Source organism: Enhydra lutris, unplaced genomic scaffold, assembly GCF_002288905.1.
Source record: "Enhydra lutris kenyoni isolate GAN:26980312 unplaced genomic scaffold, ASM228890v2 scaffoldscaffold27, whole genome shotgun sequence".
NCBI classification, from domain to species: Eukaryota; Metazoa; Chordata; class Mammalia; order Carnivora; family Mustelidae; genus Enhydra; species Enhydra lutris.
The window spans coordinates 26,826,493-26,844,387 of NW_019154111.1; the positions used below are offsets into that span (position 1 = coordinate 26,826,493).

The 17,895-nt window shown below is 37.7% G+C and overlaps 1 protein-coding gene and 1 long non-coding RNA gene across 2 annotated transcripts; both read left to right on the forward strand.

Moving 5' to 3' along the window:
* The first annotated feature begins 2,905 nt into the window (after positions 1 to 2,905).
* LOC111152053 lies at positions 2,906 to 3,411 on the forward strand. Its single transcript, XR_002640901.1, has 2 exons — positions 2,906 to 2,951; positions 3,313 to 3,411. It is a non-coding gene; the product is annotated as an uncharacterized LOC111152053 (long non-coding RNA).
* Positions 3,412 to 3,445: 34 nt separating this feature from the next.
* Positions 3,446 to 4,737, forward strand: LOC111152051 (putative transmembrane protein LINC00998). The gene has a single exon (XM_022510335.1). The coding sequence runs from the start codon at positions 3,910 to 3,912 to the stop codon at positions 4,087 to 4,089; it is 180 nt and encodes a 59-aa protein (XP_022366043.1). The 5' UTR covers positions 3,446 to 3,909; the 3' UTR covers positions 4,090 to 4,737.
* Positions 4,738 to 17,895: the final 13,158 nt, after the last annotated feature.

Genomic DNA, 17,895 nt, shown 5'->3' on the forward strand with positions numbered 1-17,895 from the left:
TGTTTGGTTTCATTCCATTCTCAACTATACCCTTCATTTTGTTCATGAAATCTGGAGTGTTTCTCAGCTAGGGACAGTATCTACAACCAAAGAGTATTTAGCAATGTGTGAGGGCAGCTGTGAGGCCGGTCCTTGTGACTGGGAGATCCTACTGGCATCTAGTGGGCATGGGCTAGGGATGCTAAACATCCTGCAGTATTGTGTCTGCACAATAAAGCATTATCACCAAAAATGTCAATATTGTTCATCCAACATTAAGAAGTATTTAAAGTGAAACTTTCCAGTATTAAGGAAAAAATACATGATCCAGGTAGACTTAATCAACTTTTGTTGTCAAAATCCTGATGCTTCAAGTGGATAGAGGAGCTAAGTAGGGACATTATAGACAGCCTCCTAAACAAAGTATGTTCTTGTTTTAGATGCTACTATATCTTATATGTACATAAATGTAAATTCTTGTTAATAATATTATGGGTAAATATATAAGACCAAATTTTGAATGAAGACTCAAAGTAAGCTCAGTCTAGATCATCAGGTATCTTCATACTTGGCCCAAAAGCCAATCCTACAAATAAGGTAGTTTCTACCATGAATACTATAAAGGTAAGTAAATATTAATCAAATTGTAGTCTTATATTAATGTTCATTCATTCACAAAATACCTTCTAAGTACCTATCATGCTAGACACTGTTCTAGTAGCTAGGAGCTCAGTATGAATAAAACAGAATATTTCTTGTCCTTTATGGAATTTTCAGTTTACTGTATTTGTTTACCTACTACACACATAAACAAATACATAAATAATATAATCTCAATGATAGACTTTATGAAGAAAAAGTAAGGCAAGAAAGTGGATAGACTGTTAACGGGAGAGATATCTTTTGTGAGGTGCTCAGGGAAGAAGGTGACATTTAAGCAGAACCTTGAGAAAACAGCCATTAAAATGTCCGTAGGAAAAGTATTACTGGCAGAGACAACAAGAAGGGCAAATTCAATAGGAAACAACAAAACTTGCATGTTTAAGAAATAGCAAACAGGTGAATGTGATTAGAATGGAATGGGCATGGAAGAGTGATGGACTGATATCAGAGAAGCAGAGAGGCCAGAATGTATAGAGCTTTGTGAGTCTAGATAAAGAGTCTGGACTTCAGCTTAATGTGTTGAAACTGGATAGTTTTAAGCAAAGGAATATGTGATTAATTTTTTTAATCATGAGGGTAGTAAGAAAAAGCTGAGAACTAGGATACCATACATCTTGGATGCTAGGACTGGGATAAAGCACACGAAAGCATATATAGCAATACATTTATTAATTGTCTGAATGGGGTGGGTGCTAGTTAGAGAAAGCTAATCAACTTTATTTTAAAACTACTTGGGCCCAAAACACTTCTGCACAAACTTCTGACACTGTTTCAAATTATTCGGATCATTAATTGACATCTTATTATTTTAAAGAAAAAGCATTCTACCCTCCATAGACTCTTCAAACTTCAAACCACTATCTTCAATGTTGACACACTTAGAAACAAGCCTATAATAACACTAACTTTAAAGTAATCTCTGCTGACTTTAGCTTACTGAAATAAACATAAAGGGAAAAATAAAATCCAAAAAATGTTCACACTAAAATACAAGATAATATTTTGTAATATATTTCAAATATACTTGATTGGAAAGGTAGAAAACTAAAAGTTTAAAACAAATGAGGCAAAGACAGATGTTTGTTAAAACAATCAAATTTAGAGAAGCAACGCTAACAATACTATTGTGTAGTTATCCTCAGACTTCCAACACGCAAGAGACTTTTTGTTTATTTGGCACTTCTTTGTCTCATGAAATCTTGTTGGCACGTGTATTTATTCAAATAATTACGATTAGCCAACTTTATTGCTGGGTGCCTGTTAGGATACAAGAATGTAAACCTTTGCTGTCAATCTAGAGAGATTAGTAACCTTTATGAAAAAAGATAAGGTACGAGATATGGGCACTGCGCCGAGTGCATCTGCTCTGAGAGACTGACTGATTCTGACAGGGCGGTGACTTCATCCTTAACCTACATCACTAATAACTTACTATCTGAGGCTGCTAAGTAAATTGTCGAATCAGTAAATGGGAGTACAGAAAGCTAGGTGTGACTAGAAGTTTCATTTAAGGACTGCACAGATATTGGAGTTCAGGTATGCCTTTCAGAAAGGGTTGACTTACATATGCAAATAATTCACTTATGACTTAAAAGTAGTAATTTCACATCTTTTCATAAATATTTGGGGGCAAATAGTGTGGTATCATAAAGACATGTTTAAGAAATCACTAAGTGTACCATACAGACACTGCACTCTTGAGCTAATGGGGATTCCCCTAACTCCAGAACCCGAATAAAAAAGATCTTCCTATAAACCATTTTTCCTGAACTTTGTGTTTCCCTACAAATGGTCTTAATATGTTTCAAAACGTCTAATTAAACGTGTTTTCCCCATTGCTTAAAGGGAATGAACAAAACGTCACAAGGCACATTTGGAAGATGGTGACAGGGGATTCCCTGCTCCAAAACGTTGGAAGCCGCTAGTTTAAAACGGTCTGAAACAGATGGCTGTCCTCGGGTGGTATCTTCCGCTGCTCTGTCATTTCAGTCGAAAAAAAAGACATAACTATTTGTGTCGCTTAAAACCTTAAATAGGGGAAAAGCCACTTGCTGTCATTTCTTTATCTCATTTTTGAGAGAGCGTTTGTACAAACACACTAAACCACTTTACCGGTAAAATGCTGGTGTGAGGAAGCCTCTCAGGCTTGCTCCTCCTCGTCCCCCGTGCAGCGTGCCCGTCACTCTCTCAGCCAGTTACAGGGGAGCGCGCCGGCGCATCCTGTGAGTCGACCGCAGCGAGGATTGTGGGAAGTGTAGTTTGGAGACCCCGCCCTCTTCGCCATTCCTCTAATGGCTGCTTCCGGGAAGGTAATGTAGGAACTCGTCTCCAAAGGATACTTAAGATTGCTTCAGTGTATTTGTAAAACAGGGTTAATATTTGCACCTCGCCGGGACAAAGCAGGGATTCTTTTTAAAATCTTAATCTCAAGTCCTGGCTCGAACTCGTCTCGGGGTTTGATTTATGTTTAGATTTAACTGGGCGGGCGAACTGACCAACTTTAAATCTAGTTCCCCTGCTTGAACAAACTGTTTTCTCTAGTTAGACATTCCTCTCTCTTCCCTACGACCTCTTCGCTCTGCACGGACTATGGCTGTCTCTTTAATAATAATAATGCTGATGATGGTGATGGTGAATAATTCTTAAATCCTACCTTCTTCTGATTAATAGGCTCTGTCACGTGAAACCTCTTAGCCTCAGCGATCCGGAACTCCAGGAAGGAACGATTTCGAATCAGAGAGGATTATACGTAAATCTTTTTTTTTTTTTTGGTAAGTTTTACTAATTCCCCACAACTTCACAGACTTACATGTTGGTGTGACTTTTGCCAGATTTGTCTGCATTTCCTGAATGGGAGAAATCCTAAGGAAATGTAATTTTTACTCACTGGGATATTTTCAGTTTCCGAGTGTCTTGCATGTTTTCTCTTTGTTCTTAATATGTTCTGTTCAGTTTGCTTAGTTGAGTCACACGGTGTCGGCATGAAAGAGTGTGGAAAATTTGCTGGAGTCAAGGAATTAACATGGAAAGAAGATGAGCCTCAAATGACCATCCTTACATACCTTTTATAAACTTAACCTGTTTTTTCTACCATAAAATGAGAATATGGGTCAGAAAATTAAATTTAAAAGGTGTGCGGATTGTTATTTATGTATTCATACTGTTATTTGAAAAGGTGGGAATTTTTAATGATTCCTTTTTGTTTCCACGTTTGATTTCTAGAAACCTTCAGTCCTTGAAATCTAGATACCTGAAGATCCCAACATCATGACCTCAGTTTCAACACAGTTGCTCTTGGTCCTCATTTCACTGCTTTTGGTGCTGCCAGTTGTTGAAGCAGTAGAAGCTGGAGATGCAATCGCTCTCTTGCTAGGTGTGGCTCTCAGCATTACAGGCATTTGTGCTTGTTTGGGGGTATATGCACGAAAGAGGAATGGACAGATGTGATTGTGATGGGCCTTCTGCATCGAACCTTGCCTGGAAAACTTTTGTGTTACTGAGGTTAAAAACTGAGCTTTAAAGTCTAAAAGTTCCCAAGAAACACGGTATTTTCACATTCTTGTCTCCCTGTAAACAGGAACAAATTAATATATGTTAAATGGGGGGGGGGAACCACAAAAAAAATAGTGCACTGAAAAAAAGCAGTCTATAATTCATATATGCTAGTTAAAGGGTCAAAGAAGTCAGATGACTGAAATTTACATATTATTTCATAGTTTCTCAGAATTCTTAAAGTGCATGAAATAGGAACAAGGAAACCCTTGCCCAGAATCCTAGGAAATTGCCAGTTCCTCCATCATTGAGGAGTCTTCTTCATATTTTTATTAGATTTTTGTTTTGTTTATTCCCAACTTAATATTGTATTTAGAAATCAAATACAGTCAGAAATTAAAATTTTTATTTCTTTGGTGGAGAAGGTAATAATGTATTCAATGTATCTGATGTTAAAATTTAGAGAATATTTAATGTAAAAAAAATACTTTATATTGACATTGAAATGGAGAATAGATTTAATGTTAAAAAAAAGTTTATATTAACTGAATAATATCTCCATGATGAGAAGTACTATATTAAATATAAACTATTATGTTTTAAGTTAATGTGTGATGTTCATTTCTGTTTATTTCAGGTTGTTTTTATCTTTGTATGGACTTTTATGCCAGCTAAGTGGCAGAATGCCTTACCTTAAGTGATCACACTAGCTTATAGTAACACTGTCAGTGATAAGTGAGATATGGGCAGTTTCAAGGTAGAAGTCCCTGATAGAGAATTCACAGATACAGAAGGAAAAGGTAATAGCGTACACTGATTTACACACTAACCAGACGAAACATACCATCTCTGATCTTAAAATGTCCTCAAACTAGCAATATCATCTGCGGACTTGTTAGAAATGCAGAATCTCTGACCCCCTCCAGACCATTTGGATCATAATCTGCATTTGTTTCAAGAGCCCAGGGTAATTTGTGTGCATTTTCAAGTTTAAGAAGCCTTTTTTACACTGTTTGAACTCAATCACCTGAAGGACTTGAAAAAATTTTCAGATTCCCAAACCTTTCTCCTAGTTGCATTGTGGTAATTTTAAGTTGGGGCCTGGAAGTCTATGTTTAACAGAAGGCCCTCATGATTCTTTTGATTCTGTAGATATAAACCAGCAGAGAATAGTCTGAGTAAACTCAATCAGACTATATGTGAGTCCTACTGGAAGCAGGCAATCAAGTTTTTTACTGAAATAATGCATTATCCAATCTCTAGCTCTCCATGTGACATTGGGAGTCTTAATTTTGATTAAAGAACAGGCAGCAGCAACCTAAAATTCTGTTTATAGTGTGGTCCTGCACGTGAACCCACCTGGCTTGCATGAAGGAGTTGGGTAGAGGGTACAAGAAGTGAGGGACAGCTATACAAACAAACTGAATAGATCTGTTTTTGTTGTAGCTGTTTTATTTTTTCACAAGAGAATGCACTAACATTTATTTGTTCAGATAAGTTGGCAGTTACACATTGTGTAATTAATAGAACTTAATTTTATATGCCTTTTTTTTTTTTTTTTGAAAGATGGAAAAAGGAATGCAGATTGTAGAATAGTTTGTCTTAGCTCATAAACCAGCCCATTGATACTGGCATAGAGGCTGCTCCTTCTTCCTTATACATCTGAACTTTTTCATTGGCATTGGGAGAAATCAAACTTAAAGCACACTCTAAATCACAGTGCATTAGTCAGGTACTATTTTTAAAATGATCAAAATAAGGCTACAGGCAAACATTCTTTAATGAATGATGTATTTCCTGAAGTGCCTAGAAGGAACTAGAAAAATGCCATTTTCTTATTTTTCCCTTAGAAGTAGAGAATTATCATGAGGTAGCATTCAGGAGTTTTGACAGATAGGTTGAGGAATACCTTCTCTATTTTTAGGTTCTTTTTTACCTGGGTTGGATTATATGGTTTATCCTTTCTGTTCTGAAAAGAACAGAAACTTAACAGTGGCTCTTAACCTTTTTAGGGTCACCAGCTCCTTTGAGAATCTGATGAAAACTATGATCCTTTCCATGGAAAAATGCACATACATGGTGGGATTTTTAGATTAATTTCAAGTAGCTCATAGAGCTGAAGCCCAGGAAGAAATCCAAAATTTAAAATTTCTGTGCTTGTCTTTTTTTTTTTTTTGAGGTTCTTCCAAATTCTGGAATTTCTTGATTTGCTCTGATGGATAACATCTGCTGTGGAGCAGTTATAGGAGGAATGAGATTGACACATGTCCCTCAAGTGCCAGCATAATTCACAGATGTCTGGTAAATGCTCTGTACATGTTAGCTCAGTTAAGTTCACTTACATAGACAAAAGGCTAATAATTGAAATCAACAAGAAGTGCTGGTAACCCACCCATTCCTCTAACACCCAAAATCCATGTGTTTCCTGCATCACTTCTTTCTGGCTGCTTTCAAGATTTTTTTTCTCTGTTCTTAGTTTTCAGAAGGTTGACTATGATGTGTCTTGGCATGAATATGTTTGGGCCCTGTTTGGGGTTTGCTTAGCTTCTTAAACCTGTAGGTTTATGTCTTTTCCCAAATTTAGGTAATTTTTAGCCATTATTTTTTCAAATACTCTTTTAGCCCCATCCACTTTTTCCTTTCCTGTTGGGACTCCAGTGACTCAGTTGTCGAATCTTTTGTTCTTGTCTCACTTGTCCCTAGGCTTTTTATCTTTTCAGTATTTTTTCTCTGCTGTTCAGACTGGGTAATTTCTCATGTTCTTTCCTCAAGTTCACTGATTGTGCCTGTGTACTTTTTAGTTTTAAATTTTCCATTTGATTTTCTTTGTAGCTTCTATTTCTTTGCTGAGATTTGTTATTTTTTCATTTATCAAGCATGTTTATAATTGTTGATTGAACTTTTATGATGGCTGCTTCAAAATGCTCATAATTCTAACATCTTATTGGCATCTGTTGATTGTCTTGTCTCATTCAAGTTGAGATCTTCCTTGGAATAATTTTCCATTAATACCTGGACATTTGGGGGTGCCTGGGTGGCTCAGTGGGTTAAAGCCTTTGCCTTCGGCTCAGGTCATGATCCAGAGTCCTGGGATTGAGCCCCGCATTGGGCTCTGTGCTTGGCGAGGAGCCTGCTTCCCTTCCTCTCTCTCTGCCTGCCTCTCTGCCTACTTGTGATCTCTGTCTGTCAAATAAATAAATAATATCTTTAAAAAAAAATACCTGGACATTTGGGGTATCATATTAAAAAGCTGGCTCATCTTAGAAGGTTGTATTTTAGCAGGCCTTCTCTGACAGTGCTGCCTCGGGGCAAGGGAGGTGGTTGCTTCCTTACTGCCAGATAGAGGTAGATATCAAGCAACACCTCATTACTGTGCCCCACATGCCCTCTAGTGACCCCGAAGGTGGGGTCCATACTTTCTACATGGTCTCCACTGGCCCATGGCCTTTGGCATTTCTGGGTTGCCAGGTTCAGAGTACCTAGTACCTAGTCAGAGACCTATGAGGAAAAAGAAAATCCAGAAAATGCACTACTATGACTGTCTTCTGGTCCTGAGGTTCCTAGCTGATCTGCCTTCTTTCCACCTTTCAGAAACTTATTTATTTATTTATTTATTTATTTATTTATTTATAGATCATGACCTGAGCTGAAACCAAGAGTCAGTCACCCAACTGACTGAGACACTCAGGTACCCTTCCTTTCAGAATCTTCTTCTGTTCCAGGGTTTTTAGCTGTATTTAGTGAAAGAAGTAGGAAAAAGTATGTCTACTCCCATCTTCCTGGAAGCAGAAGTCTCCTCAGTGCATATTTAAAGAGTGAATTTTCTAGAAAAAAAATGCCAGGTAAAGCATTGATTCAAGGTATTTCCCTTAACAGACCTTTGTCCTGTGATCCACGTCTGCCCTCCCATCTTCACCCATCCATCATATTATTTATTTCTGTTCTTACTCAGTTACACAGTTAGCAAGTATGACTAACAATGAAGAATGCAGGAGTGCAGGTGAAGTTTGAAAAAAGTGAGCTGTATCCATATTTTGTCTCAGCAACAAGAATGTAAGGACAGCTTCTTGAAAAACTGATATGAAAAAAGATGTAATACCAAATGTACCAACTGTGAAGGAACTAGGCCCAAGAAATCTCAAAAGCTAAACATCACGTGCACCTTCACCCTCTTAAAGGCTAAGCTCTGCAGAAGCTTGGCAAAATGCCATTTCCAACTTTGGATATAGGAAAGATAATGTAGCTGTACAGCCTGAGGCACATAATGAAGGGAGAAGAATTCTCTGTGTACAAACCATCTCTCTCCCAAGGACTCAAAAACTCTCTTTGTGGTATCATAATAGGGGTGAAGAGCCTAACCTCTGAAATCGAACAGATGTAGATAACCAGGCTCCACCACTTCAAAATTGATCTTTGGCAAGTCACAGCTTTTAAATTTCTGTCTCCCTATCTGTTAAATGGGGATGATAACAGTACCTTCCTCATAGATAGATGAGGAATACATGAAATAATAAGCATGAAAAGTTTGGCATGCTTAAGGTCATTATTACTGGAATTTGGAGGTATTTTCTAGACATGGGGAAAAATAACTACTTGATAAGCATCAATTTTATATTTATATAGGTCATAAATCCCATATTAAACAGTCGCTATATTTTAATTTTGACATTTTCTCTGAGTATTTGTTTTTTTATCATAATTTTTCTTCTACCATTGTAGGCTTACAAACTGATGAAACTCAAAGACATCTGTGAATAAAAGAAAATTTGGCTTCCCTAAAGCTTCCCCAAATTTTGAAGGGAAAGAAAGAAAAGAATTGATTCTGTTTTCGTAATTCCCAATGGGTTGACCATAGGTCCTTACTAATTGACAAGCTTAGCAGTAACTGCTTCATCATTTAAGGAGATACAGGAATTTGGTTCTGCTTGTTCAGGAAAATAGCACATCGGGTCTATATTCCACTAGGAAAAGTGCTCTGACAATTCTCACCTCCTTAGAAGTCATCAACATATAAGCAACATAAAATTTGTTCAATGTTTGTTTCTTCTGATAGGGAGTAGAGAGGGAGCCCTTATTTAGACTTACTGAACCCAGACAGAACTTTTATTCTTAGGTGAGAACAGGGCCAAATCAGTAAATGTGTGTGTAGAATAACATGTTTAAATTTTTTTAAATTTTTAATAACTTCATTTTTCTAAATCATTTATGTGATTAAATAGTAGACATCTAACAACTAAATGCAAAAGGCAGAAGACCAGAAAAATGTGATTGCTGCAAAATACTAAAATGTGGTTTAGTTTTCCACTGATTTGTAGGATCAGAGCTATGATACCCTCTCACATATTTCCACTGAGTCCATTATATATGGGTGATTAAAATTTTGAAAATATTAGTTGGCACTTGATAATCTGAAATGAAATTATGAAATTTTATATACAAGAGGGTTAATTATTTTTAAAGGGCTAATCATGTAGCACTTTGTTAAACATTGGGATTATAAATATCATATTTCTCAATATTAATCAAGATAATTATGCTCTGGATAAATGTGCATGAATCACTTAACAAAGAATTTAAAAGCAGGCATGATCACCAAGAACAGAAAGTATACCATATTCTATTTCAGATGATTTGTCAGAACAACCCTTTCATTTTACCACAAAAATTACCAGCGCATTTCAATAGCAACATAAAACAATTTTATGGGTCCTATGATGACATATGACCACTTTCCCTTGTTTAATCAACATTTTTCAAGAATCATCACTGCAATTTAGAGAGAAAAAATAATAACTACCAGGCAATTGTCCTTGAGCCAATAATTTAACCTACACAATTTCTTCAGGATTCTCTGAAAGTTTTCCTAGTGATTAGATTTTGTGGTTCCATAAAAGGAGGTTTACTAATTTCAAAACTAATAAAGTCTGATGTGTTAAAAATATTGTAATTACCCCATTTTCATTCGGCAGCTCAAGGAGCTGATTTCCTCTTTGAACTTCTCACTGAAAACCGTAAGCCTAGTCATTTGGTACATTTTTGGATTTCAATTGAGTGAAGCGGGGGCAGCTCATTTTCTGTACTGAACGAGTATGATTAGGGATTGTCTCAAGAAGGAAGAATAAAAACAAACCGTAGCCCTGACACTCCCTCTCAAAGCAAACATCCCACATGCTAATTGATGTCGGCCTGGCAGTATCCAGAAAGAAGCAACCTTGCAGTTTTGTGAGCTCAGTCTTTTCTGGCACTACCAATGGAACTCAGCTAACAGGAACCATCTTCCCGGTGGCGGAGACGGACAGTTGAGAGCATGCATAGCACCTTCCTCCCTCATATTCCACCTCCAAGCCACGCCTAGGTCTTACAGAATACATCTCCAAGTTGTGCCTAGGATTCACCCACTTCTCTCCATCTTCATGGCTCCTACCCAAGTTCAGACCACCATCATGATGTGGATGAGATCCACAGCAGCACTCTAGCTGGTCTTCTGACCTCCCATCTTAACCCTCTGTGATCTTTTCTCAACACAATAATCAGGACCTCTATTTCTCCAGTCTAATCTATGTCCATGACCCTCAACTTACCTTAAACTCTCGCTTTCAGGCATATGGTTTTTCACTTCCTAGAAAGCACCATGTGTATTCCCTTCTCCCTCTCCCTCTCTCTCTCTCTCTCTCATTTTCCCTACTTCCCCTGCTTTCTAGATCTACATGTTCCTTCTTCTGCCTCTAGTTTCCTCAAGTTCACATTCCTAGGCTTGAACTGCACTTCTTTAGAATGTCTCCCCTGGCCTTTCCTATCTGAAATACATATTCTGCTCGCCAGCATTCTTTACATCTCCTATCAGGTACATACCACTCTGGATTTGAATCTCTGTTTACTTATTTTTGTCTCAACCAAACCCAACGCCTTCTCAGGCTTCTAAGCTCTGTGAGGACAGGGACTGAATTGCTAATCCACTATTATATTCCTGGCTTCTAGCACAATGCCTGGCATATAGAAATAACTGTTCACTCAATCTTTTTTAGAATGAATATGTGATACAAAATTAACATAGCAAAGGGATGCCCCAGTCTAGGATACACAGTGGATCCTTCCTCTCATTGAGCCTGTATGTGCCTTCCTGTCCTCAGTACAGCTCTACCAACCTTTCAGATTTTCCATGGGTAGGTCTGAGATTCAATGCAAGATTTTACCATTTTCTTGGACATCTAAATAATTACAGAACATGAGTTTAATAGGCATTAACGTATAATCTAGTTAGCTGATTACATAACTATTACAGTATTTATAAAAACTTGCATTATATATATATATATATATATATATATATATATATATATTTAGTGCTTTGTTTAGAAATAAGCCACCATTTTGAAACACAGTATGATCTTCTTTGTCTCCTTCTCATTCTCTTACTCATTCTCTACTCCAGCCATACTTCTATGCTCATCTTTCATTTACTTTGTAAATGTCATCTCCTCCAAGAAGCCTTTCCCAAAAGAAGTTAATAATATCCATCCTCCAGAATCTGCAGTGCATTGTTTATATAATATTCATGTATTTCATGAGGCCTTATTTTATGGTTATTTAAATACTCACTGTCCCTTTTACATCCCCCCCACCCCCCTTCCCTTCCATCCACCTCTACCCCATCACCTATATCTTGACCTTAAAATCAAGACTGTGTCTTTTTATTACTACTCACACACCCTGCCCTTGCTGTTAAATGTTTCAGTGGATACTTGTTTCTTTCTTTGTGTATTGAATTTAGTGCCTAAAAACTCCTGAAGAACAGATTAAAATAGTAGCACTGAATAAACAGATCTATATGCTGACAGAGCTATAATATTGAAGCTAATATTATTGCTTTTTAATAACACTACAGGTTGAGAGTTTTCCTTTTACACACAAATGTGTGAACTCTACCTTTTGGAAAGCAGTTGACAATTCATTTTTACTCTAAATGTCATCCATTGAAAAAATCCACTGCGAAGTAATCACAAGACAGTTGTCAACATATTTGTAGTTCTTAGATGATGCTACAGGTGATATGAGGTGACAGGTGATGTTAGATGATAGATGATGTCACTTCAGGCCTACCGGCCCACATTTCATTCAGGTGAGAAGGTTTTATCAGAAAAAAAAATTAAGGGAGAAAAGATACCTGGAGCTGCCAGTCCTTCTACATTTCCAAAGAAAATTCTCAAATAAAGAGCCCCAAATAGGATTTCACTTCTCATCTTTAGTCATAGTGAATGATCTATCATGGAGCCACTCCGTAATTCCACCCTGCTGTCTGTCCTGCTGGATCTTTCACTCAAGTGCTATGACTTTCCACCTCTGAAGAGTAAATCAGTTTAGTACCCAGGTATTACTGAAATACAAAGAAACAATAAATGTCATTTTTTTCATATCCACTTGTTCATCCAAATATTTGGGCCTCTATAAAATAATTCTCTCAGGAAAATGTAGACTTAAATTTATTGATGCTGTCATTATTCAAAGCATATTTGATACTCGTAGTTGGCCTGTGACATGCTCTTCAAATATTCCCAATGAAGGGAAGACTTTGTCATCGAACCCAGGGAAATGAACCAGAAGTAAATCAGAGCTGAGGCCTACATATGAATAAGGTATGTGACCAGAAATAGAAAGAATAACCGCTTGGTAAACTAATTCTCAAATTGTATGAGAGCTTTGTGGTCTGTCATTTTACAGATGAAGACACTAAGGCTTGGAGAGGTCAAGTTACTTAGAGAAGTGGTTACACAGTTTGATAAATGAATTGGTAAGTGTCTTCAAGGTAACAACAACAAAAAAATTTTCCGCAAGTTGTAAGTCAAAATAACTGGTTATTCCACTATGTAATGTACTATTTTTTGACTAAAGATATTATGAAATAAAACTGAATAATGAAATAGCATAATAACAAAATGACCCATACCTTATCTGCCCCCAGTAAAACTTTACTTTCACTTTTGCATGTCACCTTCCACATGCATAAATTTAACAAAGCTAGAATAGGGCATACATACCATTTTGTTTTCTAGTTTCTTGTTAAACATTTAAGTATTTCATGGATATTTTAACAAGCAAATACTGTTCCATCCCATAGACTTGCCATCACTTAGTCAAAATCTATTCATTTAATAATGCTGGACCTATCAAAGCTTTCCATCACCTTGCCATTACTGACAACACTACACTGTAATAAGCAAAATAAGTCATTCTTGCTAAGTGAAAATAGACATTCCTATGCTTTGAACCTATGATTCCAACCTAGAAATTAATTTTTAAATATTAACTTTTAGATCATAATTCAGCAGACACAGATATGTACACAAATACATTTATAAAGTGTCTGTCATCCTGATCCTCTAAAGAAGCCATGTTTTCCAAACTAGAGGACAATTACATTTACTATATAGTACTGTTCTAGAAATGCTAGGGGTCTAGGAATATAAAAGACTTTGAACTCTAGGTGTTGAAAGGAAAGTTTCTTTTTTTAAAGATTTTGTTTATTTATTTGACAGAGAAAGAGAGGGCAAGCAGGGTGAGCTGCAGGCAGAGGGAGAGGAAGAAGCAGGCTCCCCCCTGAGCAGGGAGCCTGACAATGTGGGGCACATAGGGCTCAGTCCAAGGGTCCCAGGATCCTGACATGTGCCGAGGGCAGACGCTGAACCCCACTGAGCCACCCAGGAAGGTTTCTATGCAGGGAAAGAAGATGACAAACCTCTTACTAGAGAAAAGGCCCAGAGTCGCTCTGCACTTGTATGACAAGCAGTCTATAAATGTGAAAAGAAAAATCATCATATGTTCTTTTGAATATTCATTTTCAAAATTATTCTTACAGTTTTCACAATTGAAAGTAAGGATTACTTGTCCATTGATCCCTGCATTTATTATTCTTAGTGGTCAGTAATAATGATAACTTTTGAGAAATATTAACTTAATCATTGTTGAAATAATAAGTACCAAACCACATGATGAAGTGTTTCCTTCACTATCACTTCGTTATCGCTCCATGACAGAAGTTTATGAAAACACAGCTCAGAAAGGCTGTGTAATATAGTGAAAAGAACACTGAATGAGAAGTCAAAGAGATAAGAGTCCTAGTTCTGGCTACACAGCAAACAGGTCATGGGGCACTGGGCAAATCACTTACAAGTTAACCTGGGCCTCATTTTCTCAGTCTGTAAAAGAAAATACAAATGAGTAGAAATGGTCAACCTAACTAACACACCTATTCCACTGATAGGCACTTCAATCAAGAATTCCTCTTTAATGAAGAATGTACAAGGCAAAGTAAGGCCTTGGCAAGCAAGTTACCCACAGGTGGGGCCAACCTTGAAAAAAGATAGAAGTAGGTCCTTGATAGATGACATGATTTAAGGAAAGCCAGAGGGAAACCCAAAACCCAAAATGCCTATGTGCTATACACTCTTTAGTATTGTTGTGCTATCTGCAATTCCACTGTTAATGGTGCCTCTTGTACGTCTTGAAGTCTTCTTCTATTGAATGTTAATATGACTTCGAGTCTGCACCTTTAACTAAAAATGAGAACCCTCAGGGGCACCTGGATGGCTGAGTCATTAAGCATCTGCCATGATCCCAGCGTTCTGGGATCGAGCCCCATATCAGGCTCCCTACTCCGTAGGAAGCCTACCTCTTCCTCTCCTTCTCCCCCTGCTTGTGTTTCCTCTCTTGCTGTGTTTCTCTCTGTCAAATAAATAAATAAAATCTTTAGAAAAAATTAAAAATGAGAAGTTCCAAATGGAACTCCAAATTGGGATTGGACTCTTGAGATGGGGAGTAGGTACAGAATGATGAAAAAATTTCCTGGAGAAGGGCACCTGGGTAGCTCAGTTGGTTAAGCGACGGCCTTTGGCTTGGATCTTGATTCTGGAGTCCCGGGATTGAATCCCACATCAGGCTCCCTGCTCAGCAGGGAGTCTGCTTCTCCCTCTGACCTCTCCTCTCTCATTCTCTCTCTTTCTCTCAAATAAATAAATAAAATATATATTTTTTTTAATTTCCTGGAGAGAGGATAAGGGTGATAAATGCCTCCTAATACATAGACAGTTGAACTGTGTGACCAGGGTTTGGTCCTGCTTACAACAATGTTTAATTTGGGGGGCACCTTGGGAGCACAGTTGGTTGGGTGTCCAACTCTGTTCTGGCTCAGGCTATGATTTCAGTGTCATGGGATCCAGCCCCGGGTCAGACTCCGTGCTCAGTGTGGAGTCTGCTTGTGATTCTCTCTCCCTCTCCTTCTGCCCCTCCCACTCATGCTCTCTCTCTCTCTCTCCAAAATAAATAAATAAATCTTTAAAATAACAACAACAGCAAGCAGTGTTTAATTTTACCTTGCAGTCTATTAAATTAATCATGTCAACCTCACAACAACAGTCTTAAAAGCAGAAAACCTGTCTTTTTATTTTGCATTATTCTTAAACACCCAAGATGAAGCTTATCACACCATAGGCACTCAGTACATATTTGTAGGTTGATTTAAGGACTCTATCCACAAAACATCCCAAATGGTTTAAATGACAAAATAAAGGATATGATAGGAAAAAATATAATCTACTTTGGTAGCCTGACAAAAACCAAATAGAATCAAAATAAAATTCAAATTAGTACCAATACCATAAAAATATAAAATCAAAACTAGGAAAGAACACTGCATGATCCTATGATGGCTGTTGCAAATTTGTTTCTATATTTTATTTTTCTATATAGGCATAAAATGTTTGTTATATATATTTTTTTTTTGAGTGGCAACACGCCTACTCCAAAAAAGAGGTTTATTTTTCTATATAGGTTTATTTTTCTATATAGGCATAAAATGTTTGTTATATTGGTTTTTTTGAGTGGCAGCACTCCTACTCCAAAAAAGAGGTTCCCCTCCCACCTTGGGCTTGATAAGAGAGCTTACACCCCTATGTACTCAAATGACAGGACTCAAAAAATAGAAGGGGACACCTGGGTGGTGCAGTTAGTTGGGCGTCTGACCCTTGGTTTCTGCTCGGGTCATGATCTTAGGATTGTGACATTAAACCCCACATGGGGCTCTGGGCTCTACCAAGATTCTGCTTAAAATTTTCTCTTTCCATCTACCCTCCTCCCACTCACACTCTCCTCCACCCCTGCTCTCTCTCTCTCTCTCTCAAATAATTAAAATCTTTTAAAAAACAAAAATAAAAGAAGGCAGGAAGGAAGAAAGGGAGGAAGGAAATTACTCTATTTAAGGGAATCTGTAGTTATTTTAAAGACCTTTCACTACAATGAAGAATTGTATGTATAAAATTAATTTTCATTTATGTTTTATTTTTAATAAAAGCAAGGAAAGAAGGATGCATACTTGGTCCAATTAGGAGCCTACTGCACTGATCTTAGGAAGAGAGGCTAATTGTTTTGTCGAGGGAGCAGCCACAGGGGAGGGGCTGAGCATAGTTGGGTTGTTTTCCTCCTACTTCTCTGCTATTCCTGCACTATCTTCTTAACTGGTTTCTCTTGCTCTTCTGATGCCTTAATGTTCATTCATTTTTCAAGTCTCAGGCATTGGCCTTCTCCTAATACTCCTTCTTAGAGAATCCTTGTGTTTCCATTCCAGCTCCATCAGTGTGGCCCCCGGGGTTCCATTATGAGCAGACAAGTCCCCTATGTCTGGCCCCGACTTTTCACATTCCAATTCAAGACTGACTAGCACTTAACAAATGCTATGATGCCATGTGAATGGCTGTCACCTCATGTTCATTTGCTAAAATTAAACTTATCTTCCTGTCAAAATTGAATGCCTCATCTGATTTCTCTTTGTCTGTGTGTGTATGTATGCATGTGTGTGTCTGCTAGTGTGTGTGTGTGCCAGTCAAACTTGAATTTGTCCTATTCCCATAACCAGGCAATAATGTTGACCTCCCTTGGTTCTTTCTCATCACAGTTCTTTCTGTTGACTGTTCTATCACTCTAGTACTCATGCCTGGGCTTATTTTTCGTAAATTCAAATATTTTAGCATTGCAAATCTCTGGCTTTCATCTGCTGTCAAGAAGAAAAAAAATGGGAGTGGGGGTATGAACTTACTCAGGGTTTTTCACCTGTGTGAAAAACTTTGGGAAGACTTCTTCCCAAACTGAAGCACCTCATGATGATATGCTTTTCCAGCCCACCCCGTATTTCATCTGCACACAAAATAGGGAGTTTCTGGGCTCCAGGTCCATGGAAATTTGACCTTTTTGGCTTTTTCTTTTTGTTTCCTGCCTCTTTGCAACAGTTAATAAATAAACAAATAGTATTTAACAAGTACTGCCCTGGAGCATGAAACCGGCTGGTTTGGCCATCAAGGTGCATGAGGTGAAATGCACTAAGTGAGTTCTGTGATTGAGGTCTAGAAAGCAGCTACTGAGAAAACCGTGCTGGGGTGGGGGGGGAGTGGGGGGGTGGTCTGCCATAGAGCCACGCTTCACACACAAGATAGTGGAGACTTCATCCAGGCTTCAACTTTTGACGGCTGGTTTTTCTCTTCAAGTCTGCTCACCAACTTGACATTGTGTACCTGATTAATTCTGAGTATGAGAATTCACCTCCCCAGACTTATTCTTATCTCCACTGAAGCCTTTAGGCTTAATGGCTCGGATCTGGTTTGAGCATGAATGTGTGGCTAGTCTCAATAGAGATGACTGTAAGTATTACAAAATATACATTGGATTTTGAAGACCCAGTGAGAAAAAAATATGTAAAATGTTTTCTTAATACTATTG